Source organism: Tachypleus tridentatus, chromosome 10 (assembly GCF_004210375.1).
Source record: "Tachypleus tridentatus isolate NWPU-2018 chromosome 10, ASM421037v1, whole genome shotgun sequence".
Lineage (NCBI taxonomy): Eukaryota > Metazoa > Arthropoda > Merostomata > Xiphosura > Limulidae > Tachypleus > Tachypleus tridentatus.
Window position 1 is genome coordinate 32373583 of NC_134834.1, and position 26077 is coordinate 32399659.

At 32.5% G+C, this 26077-nt stretch overlaps 1 protein-coding gene across 1 annotated transcript in view; it reads right to left on the reverse strand.

Moving 5' to 3' along the window:
- Positions 1–26077, reverse strand: part of LOC143229012 (carboxy-terminal domain RNA polymerase II polypeptide A small phosphatase 1-like) — a 48312-nt gene that overhangs the window by 13733 nt on the left and 8502 nt on the right. Inside the window, exons 2-6 of the mRNA XM_076460628.1 lie at positions 6295–6422; positions 5127–5234; positions 2125–2181; positions 1520–1612; positions 85–183 (exon numbers count right to left, since the gene is read on the reverse strand). Coding sequence (XP_076316743.1) covers positions 85–183; positions 1520–1612; positions 2125–2181; positions 5127–5234; positions 6295–6422 — 485 coding nt within the window. The remainder of the gene's footprint in view (positions 1–84; positions 184–1519; positions 1613–2124; positions 2182–5126; positions 5235–6294; positions 6423–26077) is intronic.

Below are 26077 nucleotides of genomic sequence, written 5' to 3' on the forward strand. Positions count from 1 at the left end.
ATTTATAATTTAGCTAACTATACTTACAGTTACTACAATAATGTATTTTATATTTTTAACACAAGTTTAATAGAAATATCTTACCTTTACATAGTTATTTCTATGGAAGACACATGATTCTCGGAACAACCTTGCTCGGAAAACTCCCCACCTGTCTAGCAGGTCTGCTACAGGGTCAGCATACTATAGAAAAACAGGTTTTCTTAAAATTTACTTTAAATATACAGGTAGAGAAATAACAACAAAAGAACTTTCAAAAATGTGCACAAAAATAATGTTCTGGTGCCAAACATGTTATACATTAGTTTTACCTTAACTTTATAGGTGATTAAAAAAACAAATAATTATTTCCTTAGTTGAAAGTATCTGGCCATTAGAATATATATATACATAAATATTGACTTCAACTCCAATCACAAACTATTTATAAAATTTGTGAATTTAAGATCCACAGATACATTTTCTGTTTTAATATAATTTAATAAAGATTTTTTTGTTGTTTGTGTGTTGGATGTCATAAAAAACTATAATATGACTATCTGCAATAGCCATCCATAATTTTGGAAGATAGACTAAATGGAAGGAAACTAGTCAAAAGCACCCACCGTTAACTGGTAGGCTACTCTTATCAGATTAAATATTTGGATTTGATGGTAACTTTCACAATTCAACCCATAACCCCCAAAGTGAAGAACACAACTATTTATTAGCAGTGACAGGATGTGAACCACAAAACTTCAACTCCACAGTCCAGCACACAACCAATAAAAGAAACTTCTTGTTACACTTTAAAATATGTACATTTACAAACTGAGTAATGTTTAAAAGAAAAAAAAATCAGAAAACTGAATTTTTCTTTTTGTCCAAATTGAGTTATATCTGAAGGTTATAAACAAAAAAGTAATTATTATTTCTTACTTTAATTAAACATTAATTTTTTTTACCAAATGAGACTTGCCAACAATGAATTTTCAGAATCAATCAGAAATTTAATGATTTGATGGATTCATATTTTAATAGCCAATAGATTACAGATAGTAAAATGTAAGTATATTAAATTATACTTTTAACCAAAATGTTATTAACAATGTCTTATTATTTCCTTAAAGACACCTGATGTGTAGAAAAATATACTTCTGATATTGTAATATGATACTTTAAGCTGGAAGGTTTATACTTTTTACTATATTTAGAAATAAGTAATTCAAATACAGTGTAACATACTGAAAGAATAACATGTTTACCAGTGTAAAAAAACCTTTGATAAAAAGTCATGCTAGTATGAAAAGACAACAACAAAACACTTAAATCTAGGAAATACAAATACATAAATCAACTTATTTCAAAGTCTCACTCTCTTTATTCTCGAGATATAATGCAAAATAAAATATCTACACTATTCTTTCCTTTTTAAACCTATTCATAATACTATGTTAAATACACAATTTACAAAGCTAAAAACATGCAAGGTGTGTGAAAAAATCCAATTCCCAAGATCTTTGGAATCCTGAAATCTTACTTTTGCAAGGCTGGCAGTGAATAAGACACATTCATAGAGCTCCCCCATCTTTCGTAAGAACTCATCTACGTACGGCCTTTTTAACACATAAACCTGCAACAAGAATTTGTTGTTACATAACAAATATTATGAATGGAATTATAGTCACGTACACAAATAAACAGTTTATTACTAATGAATTGTGCACATTACTTGAAGTTATTTCTTTACAGAGATTTAGTAACTTTGGTGCCCCACACTGATTTCATACAACAATCATCCATAAAATATGGTGTACAGTGAAAAATGAAGAATCTAGAGAAAGTTTCCTTAAAAATCAAATTATAGTGTGCATAGAGTTTGATATGCTTAATTTTTGGACTTTTATAGAATAACCAAGATTTAATATTAGGTTTACTTTACTACTCCATAAACATTTAGTTTAAAATATTAAAACAATATTTTCTGGGGCTCAATTCTAAATTTCAGGTTCCAGAAGGGTTGTATAGGTGTTGTTAAGTAATTTTGTCTGTGTTGTTTTTACAATTTTAATGCATAAATATCTGGTAAAAAATATAAAAGATGATATGAAGGTAGAAAGACTGAAAATAAGTATAACAGCTTACTTGATGAACAGTGCCATCAATTTCAACAGGAACTACAAAGTCTGCATTACTGATGGGCTGGAAAAAATAGGGCAACTTACCATACAAGTTACAAATGATCTTTACCACAACACTTTAAATATTAAGGCTGAATTCAGTAGGCTTACATAGTTTGATTCAGAGCTTTAAAACTGTTTTAGTTTCTCATATGCCTACCAATACTTTAACTAAAAACAGGTATAGGTTTTCGATAAGCACATGACATTTTGAAGAGAACTGTGAATCTTAACTACTGAAGCTTGAACATTTGCTAATCAGAATAAAAACACAAATAGAGGGTATGTGATAAGAAAATCATGTGAATATCCATTTACTGTTAATATTCTTGTTATTAAAAAATTCATTTTGTTACTTTATATATAAAAGTACTTTGAAATCCTAATTATGATAGCTGATAAAATTACAATTTTGGATACCCCAACTTGGTGATGTGATGTAGTCAATTTGACCAATTGCATAAATTTTTACTGCAAGAGTTTAATAAGCCCAGTGAGCATAAGAATAATAAATTTTAAATATAAATCTTCCAAACAGATAAACCAACAGGTCATGGTCAGCTTAGTTAGTTAGCAGCATGGGTAATGAAAAATTTCCTCCATAAAGAAAATCATTTTTATAAGTGTGGGAGATAAGTCAGCTAATTGGGTAGAAGAGTGACTGGATGCAAGAAAGTAGAGGGATGTTATAAATGGAGTTCAGTCAAACTTGATTCATATCACAAGCAAGGTACCTCAAAGCTCAGTCTTAGGACCTTTGCTCTTTTGGATTTATGTTAATGACAAAAATTAAAGAATGGTCAACAAGCTACTTAAATTTGCTGATGATATTATTAAGGTCTTGGATGTTGCTGGCTGTGAGGAGAATACCACTGCTTCATAAAGTGGTTTATATCATTTACTGAGTTGAGTAGATAAACGGAAAAGAAGAATAAAAGCTTTCTTTGAAATTCATTTAATAAAAGTTCCTCCCCTATTTGCAATGACATGAACTAGCATGTAAAACTGAAGTGTATGTAAAGGGAGTAACACTCAAGTAAAACACTGTTGATGATAATATTCAATAAATTAAAATTAATTTACACATTTCATAATCAAAATTTTGGTGATTTACTGAAAAGAAAATATCCTTCTCAACTTTATACTTAAATCTTCAGTCTTGACTAAATATTTCAAAGCATATTGAGATTTCACAATGTCAGAAAAATAGGGAATAATCCCTGAAGTAAAAAGGTCCACCTTTCGAAAATACTCAGATTGTAGGGTGATTATAGCTGTTTCACTTTGCAGAAGGCAAAGAAATTTGTCGGAGTATAATGCACCTATAAAGTAATAGAAGGTTAGGTTTCATAACACATGATGACCAACACAGGCATTTAAACCATTAAATTTAGAAAATACATATATAATAGTTATATATTTTCTTTTCACTGACAAAACAAAACATGGGACTGAAACCTAGAATTATCAGTGGATATATAATGGTTTTTCCATACCAATTCCTACAAATAATTGTTATTGTCATAGGAATATAAGCTGTGTGGAAGGGATAATCAGTGATGATGAGGAAACCCACTTGTAGGGAAAAATATATATGTAAAAACAGCTGGTTTGGGTTGAGAATTTTTTTTTAAGTAGAGGACGAACAATGTTTCAACCTTTTTTGATGACCATTGTTCGCTCCTCTATATAAAATTTTTCTCAACCCAAACCAGCCATTTTTTACATATACATGTGGAAGGGAGTTTGGTGATTACTGTGCTTGCTTTGCAACTTGAGGGTTATAAGTTCAATGCCCTGCCACCAAACATGCTCATCCTTCATGGTTGCTGTATATGCTGGACACATGGGTGTAAACAGTCTTGGCTTACAAAACTATCAGCTGACCCAAAATTAGTTGTGACTAAGGTTATTACAGAGAAAAGTATCAGTGATATGTGGAGAAAACTAAGTAAACTGTGGATCATATATACACATACAACAAAATGTAACTGGCAATAGTCTATAACTAACAAGCCTACAAGCTTGAAGCTTGTAAAATTTCATGTCATACTTAATATGATAATACTCACCACCGATTATTAGATACCACCAACTTATATACTAACAACAAACATCAACTTTTTAACTCCTGTTCATTGTTTCAGTAACACATCAGAGCATAAAAATAAAACAATGCATGACAAAACTAAGTCAGTGTGCAATAAAACTACATACTGAAAACAATCATGCTCAAATTAATCCTTTCTTATAGTTTCAATAAAATATGAAATCATGAAATAAAACACGAAATCATACAATAAAACAGTGCATGATGAAACTACCAGTCAGAGTAAAATAAATCTGTGTAAGGATATAGACATTTTCAATTTAAGAATGCTTAATAAAAACAGTACTTGAAACATAATGATATAAGTATTGACCGGTCACCTAGCTAAACTAGTTGTTTCAAGTTGAGAACCAAGTCAACAAAAACTTGCTACATAACATGCTTTATGAGTCATCATAACTAAGCAGACGAGGCAGTTTCTTGCCTGGTTTCCTTAACACAACTGCACTGACACGTCTACTACCAATGAATAAAGAGAGAAGATCATTTGGAAGTGTTTTCAACTGCTGTTTGCTTGCTTGTTCATTATGTTAAAGTGTCATAAGTTTTATTTCCCATTTTTTTGTCATGAATTAACTTATAAATCTTCAAATGTTAACCAGAAAAATTAAATATATGCAATTAAAGCTAAAGAGGAGATCTCAAATAATGACAACATATATCTGATCAAAAACTCTAGAAAATAACTACTAATTTTATAAACTATAAAAATACTACCTGCACAATCTCAATATATTTTAAGACATTTTCAGACATGGGATGCATGATTATGTTCTGTAAACTGAATGGGTGCGGCTTCCCAGAAAAGTTAAGAACCACTGCTTTAAGTTAATCTGGTTTAATAAAAAAGAACTTACCTTAAAAGAGCTGTGGACAAGAGTTTCATCCAGATCAATAACCATGCATATTTTATGCATGTCCTGAGGCTTCACAGGAGACAGCAAGTACTTGCCTTGGACCAGTAACTACACAAACATGTTACATTCCATTAATATCATATTTAACACAATGAATAAAGTATTACATGGAAGAACACTAGTGCAATAAAATATTTGTTGGTACTTGTGTGAAAATTTTTCTGAAATGAACTGTTATACCATGTGCAATGAATATAATTACCAAGTCATTTGCACATCTTGAGAGGTTGCACTATTAGGTATGCAATGAAATACAATTACTATGATCAGTGGTTTGTAAAGTCTAGCAAAAAGTGGTATTGTACTGGGAATAAAATTTATTTCAGTAAAAAAAAACATTCATAACTATTAATAGTGATCTGCTGCTGTTATTTTACAGAGTTTGCAATACAGTATTTCAAAATATTAACCTAAATGAGCAGGTTGCACAAGAGCATAACAAAACTACAGGAACATAAACAGTAATCAGGCTTCATAAGACAAATCTTTCCGATTATATCTTTACTGTCAATCAATACTGGAAAGGTGGGAAGTTCAAGTTTATAACATGGATTTTGGAATTAATCTTGAAACTACACAATGGGTTATCCATGCTCTGCCCACCATGGGTATCAAAACCTGATTTTTAGCAGTTTGAGTCCACAGACATACCTCTATGCCACTGGGGGATCAAGCCCCCCACTGAGAAATCATAAAAAAATAAAATGACTTATCTTCATAAGAAACAATGTACTCCCTTTCTGTAACTTAATCATGAATGAAATAAACTTTGGTTAGAAACTTTAATAATTTGCACTAGAAAATAATGAGCTCTTTTAGATATTTTAAGATGAACAAGAATGTCACAACTGGATGATACACCTTAGTGACAAGTGTAGAAATCATTCTTAAAACATGTAGAAATTGGCCACCATGAAAAATCATACAATCAAAGAAGATTTCTTGACACAGACATTATTAAGACGTAATGTAAATCCGAATGACCACTATTTGAATTAGTAAGTTAGAAGAAAGATACATTACTGAGACTTTAAACTTAACTTTTTACAAGTTTTAAAACATTTATAATTCTTTTAATATTTCCAGCTACAAAAAATAACAAAATTACCTTAGGGGAACATTGGCCATTTTCTTCAGAATGTGTTGATGGATTTGTTTGCCTTGGATTACGGCTAAAACAGCACAGTAAAGTGTCAAAAAACCCTTTATGTCGGGGCTTTTTAACAACAGGAAAAGCTAAAAAAATTATATCTTTGTTAAATTGGTTAAAGAATAACACTCTCATGTCCATACACTTATATATATATAAAAGACCACCAGTAAAAGACATACATATATACTTTAGAATTCTAAAATTATGTACCTTTATTTTACAGGGTAAAATAATTTTCCAGAGCTAAGTGTACAACAACATTCTAATATATTATAACAATATAATATTTTCTCTAATTAAAGAGGGAAACACTTTCATCAAAATACCAGTTTTGGTATTCACAATTTATCTTTTGTTTCAGTAGAGCCACACCAGCTCTAGCTTTGTTTAAAATCTCTCTTTTGCTCAATAGGAATTCTTGTGACATTAAAAATAAAATGTTATTTTTATCTTCTACTGCTTAAAAAAAAGAAGAAAAGACCATAAAAAACTGTTAAATAAAAATATCTACAGACCCCACCCACTATGTGGAAAAAGGAAACCAGTATACAAAATTAAAGCAGTAAAAAATCTGACCTTGTGTAAAAATTACGACATGATGAGATGAATTAATTATAGTTAAACCCAGACAAATGGAGAAAGATAAAACATTTTCCAGAATCCAACAGTTACTTACACTTTTCTTTAGCTCCTGCTTAATTTATTGGAAATATGTTACAAGAACAAAGGATTTCTGTCTTGCAACTTAGCTTGAAAAGTATTTTGTTCAGGCTGACAAAATATAAAAACAACTGTAAAACTTCAGCTTGGCTTATCTTAATCCCCTCTCTTTCCAACAAACAAACAATCAGCTAGAATTATGACTTTTTTAGGCTTAAAGAAACAAGAGCAGTCTTTGCACAAACATCACACCGAAGTGCCCACATCAGCAATTTTTCTAAAGTCAAAATAAAAAGTATATACACAAAGAGGCTGCTGTCAGCATATATTTAATATGTAGAAAACGCTTAGTAACTAGCCTAAAGATATTAATGCCCAAAACAAAAAATAATATACTTATACTAGTAATTTTTATTTGAGAGTGGTAATGTCATTCTTTAACTTATACCCTTTTATCAAGAATAATTAATTACATCAACAGTTTAAACAGCCTTTACCTTTAATTTGTAAACCCAAAATGATTCTCCATGATTACTTGAATACATGTTATCACTAGTACATTCTTTCACACACTGCCTTGTTTTGGATCAAATTAACAAATATTAGAAACAGTCTGATTAATTTAATGATGTAAAGATTTTAAAATGTGTATGTGTGTGTGTGTGTGTGTGTGTGTGTATGTATATACATAGAGAGAGAGAGAGAGAGGAGAGAGAGACACACAAACACCTTCTTTTATGTTGAAGATAAGAAAATCTAACCAATACATGGAACAACTGAACTACCAACAAATAACTGTTTTTAATACATTTAAATCACCTGTTTCCCAATGTCTTACATATTGTAAAATCACTAGTTTATAAAACCCACTTCTGAGAAAACTGTTATAAAATACCTCAAAAACATTTCATTAAATAATTTAAATTTTTATATAAAATGATATAATAATTTTGGTTGGTTATTAACTGCAAAATCTATACATGCATTTTATATGTAAGAGTAAAAATATAGATGGAAAAATACAACTGTACTCCTATACATCAAACTTGTTTTCTTGAGTACTATAAATATCTACTCATGGCAGAGTGATCTGTTTACATCATAATGAGTGATAAACCAAACACATCAATAAATAATCTTCCTAAAGAGATAAACAGGCTTAATTAAAATAAGTCTGATGTTTATTTGTCCAGATTTTATTATAAATTATAATATAAGACAGAAGAAATATTTTTTACCCTTCAATTTTAGTTACTTTTGTGGTAAAAATAAATTTTTCTTAAAGAATTTTGTCCCATCTCTAATATTTTTATATTTAACCAATATAATATCCAATATTTGATCTTTATACACATACACACTTCTAATTAACATTACTTTTCAATAGATCAAACCATCTGCTTAGATTAAAAATTAAAATCAACCTAATATTGAGTACAGCTAATTAAATATACTTTTTGTACCTTTTTAATTATAAAGATCAGAATAATGTTTCTAAAGTTTCTGTCATATACTTTGCTTAAACTCTTGTTTAAATAATCTATTTGCTATATTTCATAATAAAATGGTACATTCTATGTACAAAAGAAGTGAATTTAAGACAGTAGTTATGATGACAAGATGGTAAAATAAGGTCCTTTTGAAGTTTGTCCTTAAAAACACAAATATGAAAATGATAAAAAGAACAGAGAAAAAATTAAACATAACATTATAAATACATGTAATAAAGAGGAAAGCTAACTTCATTAATGTGTTCAACAAAGAGCTTACGGTTATAAACTATCAATCAACCTCAACACTGAACCAGCTGCAGTGTTGATAGGAGGTGTGGCATGTCATGCCATCAAATGACACAAGGTACAAGTTCCATGAGATAACAGTGTGAAGATAAGCAAAGGGGTAAAAAACTTCTCATATAGATGCACTTTCTAAATAGATATGCATATAAAAGGTATATAGTCACTTATGATATTTATAGCTATTTGGTTAAACTGCTTATTACTTGTAAGATTGGCAAAGATTTTATTAATCCTTCATCAATTAGAATGGAAATTTCACTGATTGCACTCACAGCTATCAAATCAGAGAAAACAACAACAAACACATGAAATGGTAAATCACAGGTAAAGCTTTACAACAGAAATTTATAACTTTCCCATAATTGTTTTCTCTCTCCAATGTTTTCAATGACAAACAACAACACTAAGTATGTTACACAAGGAATTTGGCAACTTGAAAAAACTTTTCTTTTATTCCTAAATCTTTCAAATGTACAGCAAGTTCTCAAAGTATTTTTAAATATCCAAAAAAACATAAACATAACAGACATTTTAAACACTTAAAATATTTACACACTTAAACACATAAAACCATAAAGTTGTATAAACATAATTTATATTATAATGAAACAATTCATTCAAAATTATTAGATTTAGTTGTACTGACTTACATCTGTTTTTAAGTTCACATTCTAAGAAGGTATTTTGTTTTTAAGGCTGTACTTCCATTTGTTATGCATGTTTTGTGCACTAAAATAGCTACTATCCATTCATACATAAACATACTACAGTGGTATCATTGCAGGATTTTATTTGGTCATTGATGTTGAATGGAGTATTCAAATGGTAAAGTAAAGTATTTCTATAGATATGATATGGTTGTGTCCCTTCCTTTACAGGTATATATAAGATGGTACAGCTTTAAGAGTACCTAGTTATTTTCCAAAACAGTTACCTTGTAGAAATAAATCATTCAGATTTTGAAAAATATCTAAGGCAGAGGTTCTCAATGGGGTCCAAGGGAGAAATTGGGGAGAGTTATGTACCTTCACAAACTTCCCCTTGGATGCAACATGCAGGTATAGTCCTCTGTCCTTGAAGAACACTTCAGACATTTGCTACCATCTGGTGACAGCCAGGTCAACTACACTCAGCTAATGCCTCCCTCACGTCTGGTGTGCCAAAAGGTAAACACTCCTGTGTTTTCTTGTTATTTTTTTATATTTTATGCCACTTTTGGTATTTTGTACCATACATACGTATTCAGTATCAAGTGATCTATAAGATATAATGTCATTATCCTGTCACGACATAAAAACCTGCTAAATTGCTAAAATATAAGTTTTCTGACAGTGTATTTTTTACTGCTGTAGTGGAAGAATATTTTGGTAAACGTAAGATTGTGGATATGCATACCAATATTTTTCATGGTTGTAGGTGATTTTTTGGATATTAATGTAGCTGCTGATATTCATACATGTCTCATATCCACATACAGCAAGTTGTGGGCCACTGAATTGTGTCTGGCTGTGATACGTGATCACCTGTTTGGTGAGGAGAATATTGTGAATTTCTCCTGTTTTATTATATTTATATTTTTTTTGTTTTTTCATATTTGTATGTAAAATATCTATTTTTCTCTGTTATTTCCAACTAACTTTGTTTTCTGTTTTACCAGATTTGTATCCAAAATGTCAAAACAGACATTTTCTGAGGGGCTGGCGTCTGCAAACGCCAACAACAAAGTCCACCAATATTCAGCTGACTATTTAAATTTTTGTTTTATTCATGATGCTACTGATTGTTATGCTGCATTTCCCTCTATAATGATTCTATGAGGCCAGAAAAACTGGTAGGACACTTCAAAAACATACATCCAGAATATGTACAGAAGCCCCTTGAGTACTTCAAAGGCTTAAATGAACAGAGGTCGAAGAGAAAACAGAAGTTGCTTGATGAAATATTCTAAACAGAAACTAGTTTGAATGAACATAGGCTCCAAGCTAGTTATGAGCTCAGTTTTATTATCGCTAAGAACTCTCGACCTCACACTGACGATGAAGAGTTGCTGAAACCAGCCTCTGAGGTACACCTCTGGACAATACAAAAAACTAAAGAACCGAATGGGAACTTGCCAACTCAACCCTCAACAATAATACTGTTTGCTGCTGCATCGATGAAACTGCAGGTAATGTTGAGACACAATTAATCCTCTAGACGACCAAATTTTCACTGGCCCTTGATGAAACAACCATCCATGGCAAAAACTAGTAACAAAATATGACATTCCAGTTAATACCAAATTTATTCAAAAACCAGGCACAAAACTGAAGTCTATACTATGTAAAAACTACACTGACAAACACCACACCAACATTATTTACAAAATACAATGTGATAACTGCCACGACTTCTATATTGGAGAAACAAGTAGAAAAATGGAAACCAGATTCAAAGAACATAAAAAGTTACCTTCACACGTTTTCGAACACTGCAAGTCAAATAAACACAACATAACCACAGAAAACACTCAAATACTAAATAAAGAAACAAACATAAACAAATGCAAAATTAAAGAAGCCTTACTTATACAACAACTTAAACCCAAAATAAACCAATATAAAGGAACGCCTTTATACCTATATTAATATAATAAAATAAATAAAATTATATATTTAAACATCTAATACCGCCCTCTACATTCCAACACTCAGTTACACAACCCCTTTGAAACATGTGGTCAGCTTCCGGTCAGTTACCTCTTTCTTTGTGAACCTGACGATGACCGAAGAAGGTCGAAACGTTGTTCGCTCTTCTATGTAAAATATTTTCTCAACCCAAACGAGCCGTTTTTGCATATAAACTAAACTTTTCAAAGCCCCAGATCTTGAAGAACAATCTGCTCCAATTCACACATCTCAGCAAACATGCATCATTGGATGATGTCTTCCAAATCATCTCTGAACATCTTTCCAACCTGCATGTTGAGTTGAACAATTCATTTACTGATCTCCAACAATTGACCTTTTCCCTCTTGGGTTACTCAGTCATTTCTTTTTAACTTAAAATAATGAGTGTCTAGCTATGTACTCTGATCAGATTGAAAAGTTGATGAACTTACAAAATGATGACAGCTAAAACCGATCCATGCCTCAAAAAGTCAGATGATGTGGCTGAATCCCCAAGTCAGTATCAAATATAACAAATTAATTACCGATTCCCAGTATATACTTGATTGAAATGTACATTCAGTGCTGTTACAAATATTTTGATGAAAAATAAGGATATATCACCATTTGTAAGCATGGCAATCTTTAAGCAAAATGTACTTGTTTTTTTACTCAATTTTCTCATTTAGTTTCTCAGCACGAGGATCAAGGCTCTTATTAAAGTTGTACAAGTCGAATGGAAATCTGATATTAAGTTACAATTCTGAAATCAAAGTCGTTTTTTTTCCTTCTTCATTTTTTGTCAAATAATCACCTTTAATTATTCATTAATTAAATGTTTTCTTTAGTAGAAATAAAAGTTCCTTCTTACTTCCTTTCCTTTTTGGTCAAATAATTCATTTGTTCCTTTTTGAATTTCACTCAAAGCTACACAAGAGTTACCTGTGCTAGCCATCCCTAATTTAGCAGTGTAAGACTAGAGGGAAGGTAGCTAGTCATCACCACCCACTGCCAACTCCTGGACTACTCTTTTACCAACAAATAGTGGGATTGACTGTTACATTATAATGCCCCATGGCTAAAAGGGCAAGCATGTTTGGTGTGATGAAGATTCAAACCCATGACCATCAGATTATGAGTCAAGCAGGCTATGCCAGGTCTGGTCAAATAATCAGCTTTACTTAATTATTAGACAATAATTGTTTTATTTTGTAGACTGAATTTCATTAATTACTATTACAAAAATAAAGTATAATGATGCAATTAATTTATTATTTCATGATAACTGAAGGATAGGAAAGATTTGGAAGAACCTGAGATCGCTGAGGGAAGAATGTGATGAAAGATGCTGAGAAACACTGATCTTGGGAAAGCTACCCTCCCTATCCTGTGGGGGGAAAAACTCCTGCATTATGCACACACATCTTTCATTTTTGTTTTCTTGGGTATGATTCAAGTTATTATTGATATAAGGATGATAAAAATTCTTTGATATCAAAAGGATATATAAATTCACTTTACTAAGTACACGTACCAAGTGATAAGGTATCAACTAAATACAGATAAACTTTATGTTAAACAAACATGCTAACAGTGTCTTTTTTGGCAAGTTGCCAATTCTATAACATATACAAGATATATTTTAAAATTGAACACTACCATCAATACTTCTAATAAACAGCTGATGCTTTTAAGGTAAATATAGTAATTCATTATGTTTTTAATAATATTTTGAGCTCTGTTCATGAAAGAGCATTGTTTGTGTTATTAATGGATTGATCTTTAGAAAGTTCATTAATCACTATTACTTCTTGACTATGGAATATTCAAATCTTTCCAGAGAGTGGATGTACATAAATATATCTTTTATAAGTAATTTACAATATGTATCTGTCAAATATTACCTGAAGTATACAATCCACAGTAGTCTGAACACGGGCATAAACTTGCGTTCCAAGGAAGTAAACACATAAAACGGATAATGTCAAGGTCTTATCTACATTAATAAGTTTTATTATACAAAAAAAAGTTTAAAAAACACTTTAGAAATAGCTTTTACATTTTTCTTAGGAAATTATTACTTTAAATATTTTTGGAAAAATAAAAAAATACTGCAAGGGCACTGACAAATAAGCCATAGAGGAAAGAGGGGCTAGAATAAAACAAAATAAAACAGAAATTAACAATGGCTACCACCTTTGTTAGCTGTTTGCTTATAAAGGAAGGCTGGTGAGCTAAAACTGGTTCTTAACCTTTCTCCAACTGAGGACCAGTTAGTTCCAATCCAAAACTTGCATGTAAAGCCTCATACTATATTGACATATTCCTGTATCTATATCTTAAGACACACATTTGTGTTTTCAAGTAGCTTGTGAACTCAACTGGCTGAAATCTCCCTATGGAGTGGCACCCATTCATGGAAAGGCAGTTTGGAACCACTTCCAGGTCTAAACTACTTACAACATTACAAAGTACTCTATCAAAAATATATAAATTTAGATCTTAGGAAGGGAAAAAAAGAACAATATCACTGCTTTTAACCTTCATCTGCATATTACTAACACTTTGATGTTTGTTATACTAGAGTAAATTATAAGCTTTAAATCCAAAAATTCATTACTTTATCTTTGATTTTATATACTCCAGCAGAATTTTTGGTAATTTTCCAGGAAGTCAGGCCCACACCAAACAATTCTAATAGCTTGAAGTTAATTTTCCTTAAAGAAAGGCTCATAATTGGTCATAATACCACTAACAAACCCAATATAACATGTTGGAGGAAAATGAATAACCCTTTTTTTTTTCTTCATGACATCATTTAAATAACCATTTAGAGACGACAATATTCTCAAATTATACACGCGGTATTCCTTGAACTAAAAACAAGTAGGCTAAACAAGAGTAAATAAAATGTTGAACAATAAACCAAGGAAGTTGAAACTTTAGATTATTAATTTTTTGTTAGCATTTCAAATCGGTAGAGTGTAAACGATCACACTATATGTTGGAACGACTTTTTCTATAGAAATCTCACTTTCTCTAACTACACATTTCACACCACAGAACACAGACAATGAGTAACAGCATTAGAAAGCTGGTTTATAAAACGTCGTTCAATGTAATGACGATAAAATATAGATAGATTTCATCTTTTAGATAACTAAGTTTATCCAAGATGACGTTCGTGTAGTAACTGCTCTCCAAGTGGTTTTATAAGTTTCTCCAAAACACAACAATTCCATTTATAACGTAATGACCTTGCTTCTATCGTTTATGCCAATACCAAACCCCCTTCCTTTCTCAAAAGCCAGCGGGTTACCGCATGTTGACAAGAGAAAACCACGTGACTAACCACCTCTCTATCTCCATGTTGTATCACGCATTCCTAAAAACTAGAGAAGTCGTGAATAAAACCGGTCGGAACAGCATCCAAGATATGTTGTTTGACTCAAGAAAAGGTCTTTCTTCCGTGCTAAGCGGGCTCACAACCATTCCTTGCAATTTTATTTTCCAAAAACAAAAGGGGGGGGGCAATGATACTGACCCTTGTCTTAAAATATAAATTTATAGTGCGAATCAAGACAGTTATAAGTTCTAAATCATCCATGCTCATTTCTTAACAATGTGATCAACAAGTCTCCCGCTGTTACAGCGGTAAGTCTTCGGATTTACAACGCTAAAATTAGGGGTTCGATTCCCATCGATAGACTCAGCAGACAGCCCCATGTGGCATTGCTATAAGAAAACACACACACGGTCAGTAAATCGCACAACAAAAGCTTCTGAAATGAACTTCAAAACACCATTAAGCAAAGAAAATACATTGAAACATCCTAACAACATTTCCAATTATTGCACTTACACCTGACCCTATATAACAATTAAAATATACCAGTGTTATTATTATGTTTACTCGCAAAAGAGGTTATGCTTTTCCAGTTTTGTTTTGTGGATATGTGAATAAGGAGACATGTTACTTACATCAGGAAATATAAATTTATGTTCATAACTTCGATAATAAGTAAAAGACTTCCGAAGCTTTGCCAGATCTTCTGTATTCTGAAAATTTCCAAAGCACTGTTCTAGAGCATAAATAAGCTAGTAAATATATTTTTGGGTACGTAGCGCCAATCTATCATAAGTTGCATTAATAATAATAAAAAAATAAACCTCGATTATCGCAAACTTACGTCACGATTCCAATAAACCAAGATTTACCAAAAGTTCAAAACACAAATCTGCAAACTTAACTCTGTCAATTGGCACTGAGCCATCTTCGTGGGCGTGTTCAGCTAAGTCACAGTTGTATTAGTACATTACATAAACCAGCTCTGTGCTTAAATGAGGACTAGAGCAACAGCCGAATTTTAGCAACGTTTTCAAGTTGCTAAAATAATATGTTTACTCAACCACAGAATTAAAGTCGACATTATTCAATGTAATTTATTAAATATAAATGATTTATTAAACGTTATAACAGTTATTACAAAAGTTAAAAAACCAAAACAACTACTTTGGATTACTTAATCTTTCGTTTCACTAATAACTCACGCACACGCAATTTTGGAAATGTCTAATGTATTATTAGGATTGCTTATCAGATGCTTCTTACCAATTCACTGGGCAAGATGGAACTTTTATTTTTTTTTTTTTTTGCATTTACTAAGTCTAGTATTTCAAAACCTTATTCAAGGTTGTTTCTGTTATAACCGTATTTATTAGCTGTTACAGACTGCAAGGCATTTAAACAAACAGGAACCTGGTAAATGCGTGTTGAATTTCATGCAAAACTTTACGAGAGCCATCTGTGCTAGCCCTTCCTTAATTTAGGAAGTTACAAACTGAAGAGAAAGCAACTACTCTGCAACACCGCCAACTCGTGAATTACTTTCATCATATAGTGGGATACTCATATAATGTACACAAGTCCCCAAAGTGTTTTTGGAGGTAATGGCACGCGAACCATGAAACCATGGATACACAATCCAGCACGCTAGTCACTGGGCCTAACCCTGTAAAACACAGAGTTAACAACGCTCCATAAAATCGAGCTAGATATGCTAATACAGTGACAATTACTACAGGTACGAGCTATGGGTTAGGAGAAACATGTATGCTACCTGCATATTTGTTTCCCGGCGAATTCCGCCCGAATAAACATAAGTCTAGATGGATGTATGCCACTACTCCTTTCCGAGAAAGATATCTACTGAAAGGGCTAAAAGATGCAGCTTCTAATAATACACTTCAAACGGAAAAGAGAGATACAGGAATGATGTCCATCTATCGAGAATAATAAAAATGCTGAATCAAAAGATACAATACTTCAAAAAAGAAATCAAAAAGAGATCCTTACATGTACTCCATGGAAGCGGGAAAATTCGCACAACAGAAGAAAATTTAAGGCCATAACAGGTTCTGAAACCACGTTCCAGGCAGGTCCGAAACAACGATTTCAGTTACCAAACAAAACTTCTGATTGAAAAAAAAAAGCCATTCCGATAAAGCTGGGCATAGCTCCTGGAATAGTTAACTTGATAAATATGAAATTTAATACGATGAAACTAGCAATGCAGCAATACACTGACCTACATCCGGATGAATTTTATATGATGTCTTTCATTTGTTTAAATGTAGTATTGGCAACCGATGTCTATGTGCGGTGGTGTAGTCTAATACCGATTTCCCCGACCTTCGCAACTGTTCGTTAGAATGACAACTGTACTATGGGACAATAATGCGTACTCACAGCAATGACACTGAACACTACGGATGTTGTTCTATGGGTGGAAAATCGCAATTACAAAGAACGCCTAAACGTAGCACGTAATATCCTTTACATGAACATTCGGTATTTTCATAAGGTTCAGGATTGAAAACGTCACTAGTTTAAATATAAGTTTCATTTTCCCGTACAACTTTGATACATTTATGTAATTTGATGATTTACCTGTTAACGAAGTGTGCGTTAAATGTGAAATCAAAACCTGTTTAACATTTTATAAATTCGAAGAAATTAATAAAATAACTTATGTGAAAGAAAACTCAACAAAATAAGAGTGAAATATTAATAAATGAAAAATGATTTTGATATAAAACGTGTTGTGTGAATAATATAGCAATAACAAAAACACGAAAACAGAGGATATAGTAAGTTTTTATGTGAACCCTATAAGCACATAACATAAACTTGTTTTTTTTTCCTTTTGTTCTGTTCATTCAATATTTTTTCTTCTGTTGGACTGTTTCCCACAGTGAAACTAGTGCAGAACAAGAAATGGAGGCAGTTTTATCCCTTCAACAACTTTTTCTTCAAGTTACCTAAAGGCAAAAAGTCGTACATTGCGTTTTAGTTACTGCAGGTGTTTTGACATTAAAAATCAGTGTTAGAACCTTGTTAATCTGACAGTGCTATGTAATGGAGCCAATAAAAAACCCTGCATTTTAAACGATTACATCTTAAAAACTACCTTTTCTAGGATATCAGCATTGAATAAGAATCAGGCTAAGAATCAAAGGTGTAATTAACAAACATGTTTCATATCGTGTTATACTACATATTTGAATGTGTTTTTGTCACAGACTACCATTGATTTTGTTCCTCTTTTCTATCTCTCTTTCAATAATGAGAGATTGATTACTTGAGTACATTTTTGAGATTAATGAATGCTGTCCAGAAAAGATAGATGCTTCATGGAGTAACCTTATTTAGGGATAGGTTTCATATGATTGGTTTTTGGTTTTAAATGATGGAAAATAGAGACAGCATAGCGTCTGTAAGTCTTTAAAGTCTGTGGACCTATAATGCTAGAATACGATACCAGGAGGGCAGAGCACAGATAGCCCAATATGTAGCTTTGTGCTTAACAATAACCAAATAAACAAACAGTTTTTCTGAACATCCTTTCAACATCAAAAACTTTGTTAAATAAAACGTAATATTCTCTATTTGCCTCTGGTAAAATTAAGTTCTAGAAGTTGTTTTTAATCACTTAAATACAAATTTTATTTTTATAATCACGCTGTAACACATGCAAACATATAATTTATAGCCACATCGTATTCCAGCTTCAAAGAACAAAACTCGATACAAACACTAAGTAGTTTTGTTTTGTTTTATTTTTACAATATTTTGTTATCAAATACAATGATTAAAACATAATGTTCATCCGTATGTCTCGGCTCCATGTTGTTTTTAAATATACTTTACTGTACGCACATCTTGAATAGTTTACTTACAGTATTCTCGGGAACGGATCCAGGGTGGAGGTGGGAAAAGGGTCGTAAACCCTTTCCAATAGACTACCAGACGAAGGTATCCTTAACCCTAATAAAGCGTTTTATTTGAAAGATTTCGTGGCCTGATGGAAGAACCCTACCTCTGGAAACATCCTGAATACGCCACTGATTATGCTCAATATTCCTAACGGTTTCTCTACCGTAGGTTTTTCTGAGTCAATAAGTAAATAAATCAATAGCGATGAACAAAGGAGCAACCAAATTCTTCCTCTGTAAGAGAAAGATCTAAAATTTCTGTTTTAAATAAAGGATTTCCCGTGTAAACAAATGAACTCATCGGGCATGCAAAACCCTTTAGGGATGTACGACTAACCAGAAGGTACAGCGGTAGCTGGAATGGGGACACGACTCCCACTGTAGTAGATTGTAAAGCCTCAACCATTGTAAGAAATTATGAATCACAGAGAGCCTAACATGGACCTATGCTTCAGAAAGTTTTTCTTTTTTATTTCTGTAGCAACATGGAGGAGGCCCAAAACACCATTTTTAAAACAATAAATCCTAATATTTGAGATAGAAACTCACGTTAGCCCGCATATTTTGTCACACCTTTCACTCTCTTTTTTTTCTCCATTACGGATTTCAAATTAAACGTGTGTAAAGGCTGCATTTGAAGCCCATAATGGAAAAATATGAAAAGGTTTTTTTTCATTTAATTTCTACTCACAAATGTTTTCGACAATAGTTTGCATGAAAAGCTTTGAACACAGATGAATATTTAAGTTGCCAACAGAACTGTTGGTTAAATACCATATAAACACACAAATATATTCCAACATTCAGTGTTCGAGCCTAGAGGGGAAAAAATAAAAGAATAATGTCGTTCCTACTATTAAAATAAATACCCCCTCCCGCAACCAACCACTGGCAAAGAAAGTTGTTAGTTTGCTCTCAATGTTTGTTTTATGCAAAGTTATCATTAAATCGTAATTGTTACTTAATTACCGATTGATCAACGAGATAGTTAAATTCACGAAATATGTATATACATCAACAAGTTTGGTTCGTTTGTTTTAAAGCAAAAATCATATTTGGACTATTTGCTGTGTCCGCCTCGGGAAATCGAACCCCTGATTAAAACATTGCAAGTTCGTGAGCTTACCACTGTCCCACCAGGGAACAGATAGCATAATGTAACTTTATTTCGTTATATTATTATATTGTTAAGGGGGTTACAATTCGAACATTGTCGATAGCTGTGTAGGGTGACCAAGTGCCCAGAATTTTCTGGATTCGCACGGAAATATTGTCAACAGCCCGGAGAACAAATTGAAAATCCAGTATTTTACGACCATTTCTATTTAGTTATATGTATCTCACGTGTAAAAGTAAGAGTGACATTTGGTGCGCTCTTATAAAACAAAACAAAAAAGTTTCTTTTCAATGGAGTCGAGAAAGAAACACTGTACGAGCTGGTTGTATTTTTTGTGGACTTTTGTACTGTTACATAAAACCTGCTTGGAAACTTTTAACAATGTTCATCTCCTACTTTAAATATCCGTTATTTAAGAGTAGACAAAAATTAAAGCTTACAAACGTATCCTGTTTTGTTCGGAAATCAAGGTTAACTAATCCTGTACATACAGACAGCATCAAACGTCTGGAGTTTATTAATAACCTGGATGCACAAACGCAACACCGGAAATCCTATAACTGAGTTCGATAACCTCGAAGGGCCTCCAACAAACCAATCGTCATGTGAGCACCCTTCCCCCTTTTCCCATTACATTCAATACATGATCTTAGTAACAATCGTCGATGGATCTTCCGTTAATTAAATATTGGTTTATTATTCACGAACAAACCAACTTTAAAAACAATACATAATAATTTTAAAAAATGGAAAATCAGTTTCTGAGAAAAGGTAATTTTTATTTAGAGGATTTTACCAAAGTTAACGCCATACATGAAATAGAAATACGGGAGAAAAGGATCATTTTCACATGGAGGATTTTACCAAAGTTAACGCCACACAAGACTGAAATACGAACATTCTGAGTGAATGAGAAGTCTCTGTTGTGAAAATCGACTTCTTTTATTTCTACTAAATATTCACAAACAGCGAGGCGTTTTGGTTGTTTCAGAATTCGCACAAAAGGCTATATATATATACAGACTAACCATCCCTAATGTTGAACTGATATACAAAAGGAAAGGCCGATGGTCATCGTCACCCACCGCCAGATGTTGGACTGCTTTAACCAACAGTGGGATATCGCCGTCACATTCGAGCATGCTAATCACTAACCCACACATAGACCTGGTTGAATGTAACAGGAAATGTACGACATTGACGCTGTTCACAGTTAAACTGAAAATGATCTCAGCTAGACAAACAAAAAAATGTCAAACGAATGCTAACTGGCTGTATGTTGTACGATTCTTCAATAGAATATTCTTAATAATCAACATTAACTAAGTAAATGACTCATCCTAGCAAGAAAACACTATATGCACCATACCACCAGCTTTAGAGGTTTGTACACTATACACGTGTCATTTCAGTTCTGCAGAAGGTTAGATAGTATACAGCGTGTTAGATAATTAATTCCATGTCATGTATCAGACAAATCAACTCAGGCAGCACAGTTTGGGTGTCAGATGATGCTAAGAGCCTAATTAAAAAAAAAAAAAAAAAAGCCCACGCAGATTCTCTGAGTAACATTAAACTCTGCGATTTTTAAATTTTTTATCCGAGTAGATTTCATTGTAATCCATATAAAACGAACATACAGTCTGCGTAGAAGTTACTTAAACAATACCGGAAATATTGCCAATATTTGTATTTTATTAAAAATAACAATACTAGAAAATCAAAGTTGATTACAAGGTATTTTAGAATGGATGCGTAGAGCTATATCAATGTTGTGCGAAGAAACAATTAAAATCCGGTTGTAGAAGTAATAACGCTGTTTCTATTTTATGGATTTTAGTCCTTTTAGTGGACCTGGGAGGGTCAGGTACAATCTTGACCTTTTCCTTCCTAAATCCACTGAAATGTTCGTTTTGAATTTCACGTAAAGCTACGTGAGGGCTATCTGCGCTAGCCGTTCCTAATTTAGCAGTGTAAGACTAGAGGAAGGCAGCCAGCCATCACCACCCACAGCAAACTCTTTCACCAACGAACAGTGGTATTGACCCCTACAAATTATAACGCCCCCACAGCTGAAAGGGCGTACATATTTAATGTTTTTATACTAGAAACCTATTAAAAAATAAAAACATATTCCCTGATTTCGAATAAATTTATCACTTTACAAAATTCGAACTTCAACTGTTTTGTGACAGTTTTATCTTTAAAAAAAAAGTTTCATTGAGAATCCAGTAATTAAACCTGATCTATAAAACCCCCTGAATCGTCATGACAACTGACCTACAAAATCTACAAAGGTGTGTGTGTGTGTGTGTATTGGCCAAACACTCAGATCTATTAATTTTCATATGCGGCATAACGGCTCATAGAACGCCCCTGAGTTTTTTGTTTCTTTGATTTTCCATGAACAAACTTTTCGCTCATAGCTCCGTCATCTTTTGACCGATTTGAAATCTAATTACAGTTTTGGACTCAGCCGGTCAAACCTTTTCGATCGATGATTTTGACCAAACTCACGGTCTCTTAGATTAATTTACTCTAATTTTGCCTAAAAATTTAAATTTGAAAGTACTAAAAATGAAACGACTATACGCGCGCCCAACACTTGGTATTGTTGGCACAAAAATATAGCTAATAAAAAAAATGGGAGGTCTCATACATTAATTTACTCTCATTCTGCCGAAACGAATTTCTGGTGCCGCAGCTATTGAAGATTGCTTTTTGTTCCCTGTAAAATTAAATAAACCCTGAGGAAAACATAAAAAAAATGGTAGTTTTGATCAAGTGAACAGATTATATGTACAAAACGAACAAACGATAATGATGTCACTAGCTAAGGCAATAGAAAGATGTGTCGAACGCGAGTGAATGCGATTATAAGCAGATTTTGTATTAATCCCTATAATTTAATTCTGTATTTACAATCTCAATAACTAAACCTAATCCCTTTTGAAATAAATGCGCAGATACTAACGTAGCAGCTTTTCTTCTACTGGCTCTTGGAATATTATGGTCAAAACTGTAAGAACTTATTCCTACCAACCTTATACTGGGTGGGTCAAGTCCATGACCCCTACTCTAGCCTCTCGGGAGCCCCACAAGCCACAGTTAAGCCTCTGATTAAATCATAATATACATACTTTCACATGTCTTTTTTTTTCTACTTTAAAGCTGACAAAACCAGTTCTCCGGTGGGCCAGCGGTAAGTTTACGAACTTATATCGCAAGAATCTAAGGTTCGATTCTCCAGTGTTAGGTTGCTCATTGTGTAGTTATGCGCTAAGAACACCAACATCTGATTAACTTATACATATCAACTCCAAAATACAGTTTCCATAGCTAAAACTCTTAATGCATATGTTTGTTTTTTGATCTATTGAAATAATATTCCGTTCCGCATATGATTCAAACATTGTCCTTATTCCTGATGAAAACATACATCGCTTGTCGAAAGAGCTAATGTTTTTTAAATGTTACTTTGGTAATTAATGTGACCTGTACTTGGTCCTAGGATGGAAGTATACCACTTTTAAAGTATCTTCGAAACATTCACGATGTGCGTGCGTTTTCTTTGTCACAATTTATAAGAAAATCTATTTAAGATTTGTATTACCGTTTCACCTGTATACCCCGGAATATGCAAGTTTGATCACCAAAATTTGAAAATTACTTCCGTTACGCACTGAAGAGCTAACCCGATTATACATGATTAACCATAAAAGACTTCTGATTCTACACGTTCAATCCCTGAAGTCGTTAGAGACTTTTGATTGCACATGTATCACCTAAGATTCCTGATCGCACGTGTTTAATCACAGAAGGTTCTCGACAACTGACATTCAGTAAAGACTAAGTTTTTGTCTTGCTAATATAATATTTTCATCACCCTTCCATTTGCAACTTTGAAAACGCAATATTTTTTTGACTAACAAAACGTATTCTGGGCTCGCGAAACGTATCGCAGCTTTTGGACATGCATTCAAAAGTTGCACCATTTATCTCATATGAAAACATATTCTCATGGACTGTTCTGTTTTTAAGGGAAAAAATCATATTATTAGTGTCATAGAAAGTAACTTGAGCCTTTGAAAACAAAAACAAACCCTATTTAAAATAAAAAAAACATACATAATAACGGACAATGGATTCACTCACGACAGGTGCTCCAGTATATTACCAGACTCCACTCCATTTCTTATTGCTTTTTAAAGCATTGTAATTATTTAAGTTTACCCTGTAAACGATCGTTTGGTATATTATTCACGAAAATTCTAGGCCAGAAGTTCAATCAGAAGCGACACATAACTTTTTATAAATAATTTTAATATTAATTTTAGCATTTCAAGTTACATATCTACTTCTAAAAATGCGTGGATATTGTGACCTCATCCCCAAGACTTTCGTCATGCACATGGCTCTACATTGACAGGGATATCTTTATTTTTTGGCCCAAATGTTAGTGTTCTTCCCGAAATCGTTGTTTAAGCACAAAGCTACACAACAGGCTACCAGTGTCTTGCTCGCCACAGGTATCAAACTTCAATTTTTGGTAACTTTTGTTAAGGTAGAGAAATAACAACTACTAACCAGTTTGTTTTCATGTGTGTCCTAATTTTGAAGCAAAAACTATACGATTGGTACTAAATAGGATATAACAAAGACATCTCAGACCAATTCAATTATTATTTGTTTAAGGTTAGTAATTACAAATTAAACTATTTTCGTAGTAAAACAACTGTGTAGTCACATATAACTATGTGAATTTTATATCATATATATATATATGTTTTCTTCTAACAAACAAAAACAAACCCAACAAGAATCAAAAACGTTGCACAAATCAAAAGAATCCTCAGGATACAGGGTATAATGTGGGATATAAAATATACACTAGGTGACTGACTGTGGAAGTAGGACTCATATTGTATACACCGTCTATCAGTTTTAGCCTCCGATCGCCAGTCTCACATGAAGACATTTAATAATTAAATATTTTTAAAAAATAAAATGTTGATTAGAATTTTAGGCATTTTTCTTACTTAACTTTGTCACCAAACGTGTATTTATATACTCTTTTCCTTAAACCACAGCTGTGTCTTCGTCTCCTGAATATATATTTTTTATTCCAAATGGAGCCTCTAGCCTATTTTTAAACATTATAACTCCCCCTGACGTCTAAAATGAAAAGAAGGTTCCTGAAACACCTGAATGGTGGAATTGATCCAAATAAAGTGCGATAAATATTGACATCTCAATATAAAAACATCTTACCTGTTGGTTTGTGTTAAAATAGTTTTATCAAGTCACATTAGTTATTTGTGTGTTATATCTGGATTAATTTAACATTACACATCTTCCAAAATGATATAATCAAAAACTGATGCTTTCAATTAAAGAATTTTGTTTAATGTTACACACACACATACATTTATATTTGTGTCTTTCTTTAAAACTCTTCACACCAACTGGTAAAAACAAATTGACACAAATGTAAATATATATGAATCGGTTAAAACTGATAAGAACCAATTGGAATCCATGGAAAACCAGTTAGAATTTTTGCGAGTTTCGGACCATGATATACATATTGACAGGTAGTCAAACAATGAGTTATAAGTATAAGGAAGAGTTTTATTGGTAACAGAACATTCTACATATTTCAACAGATCATTGATCTATCTTTTCCATATATCCATGCATTTATGTGATATTTTAATTTTGTTTAATAATTTATATTACACATTGCTGTATTTGACATGGTCTATAACAGCCTCTCTAGCAATTATCGCATTGTTTCACACGCACTGTAATTTTTGTTCAGTTCTAGCTTGTGTATAGTTGTAACATTCTATGTAAGTACACCTGTCGTATATCGGGTTAATAAATGGTCGAAAGACAAGTTCTAACCTTGTTCAAGCTGGCTTTGATTCAAATACGTACTGTATAGCAAGAATGAGTAAGAAGCCATTGCATTTAAGCCTTTTAAAACTTTGATATACAAAGTTCAGAGCGAGAGAGGCAGACTAAACTACCCAAATAAAACAAGTGCAATGAGTTGACCCAGTGAGGAAAACGTTACGGTTACTCTACGAGAGAACAATGATTTTATTTCGCTCTAATACATTTAAGAAGAACGGTGTATTAATTTGGGCATATTCACTGATAAGTGGATCTTTAGTTTTGATCTGTGTCGACAGCTTACTTTGATCAAAAGTTAAAAATTTCTTAATCTTATCGAG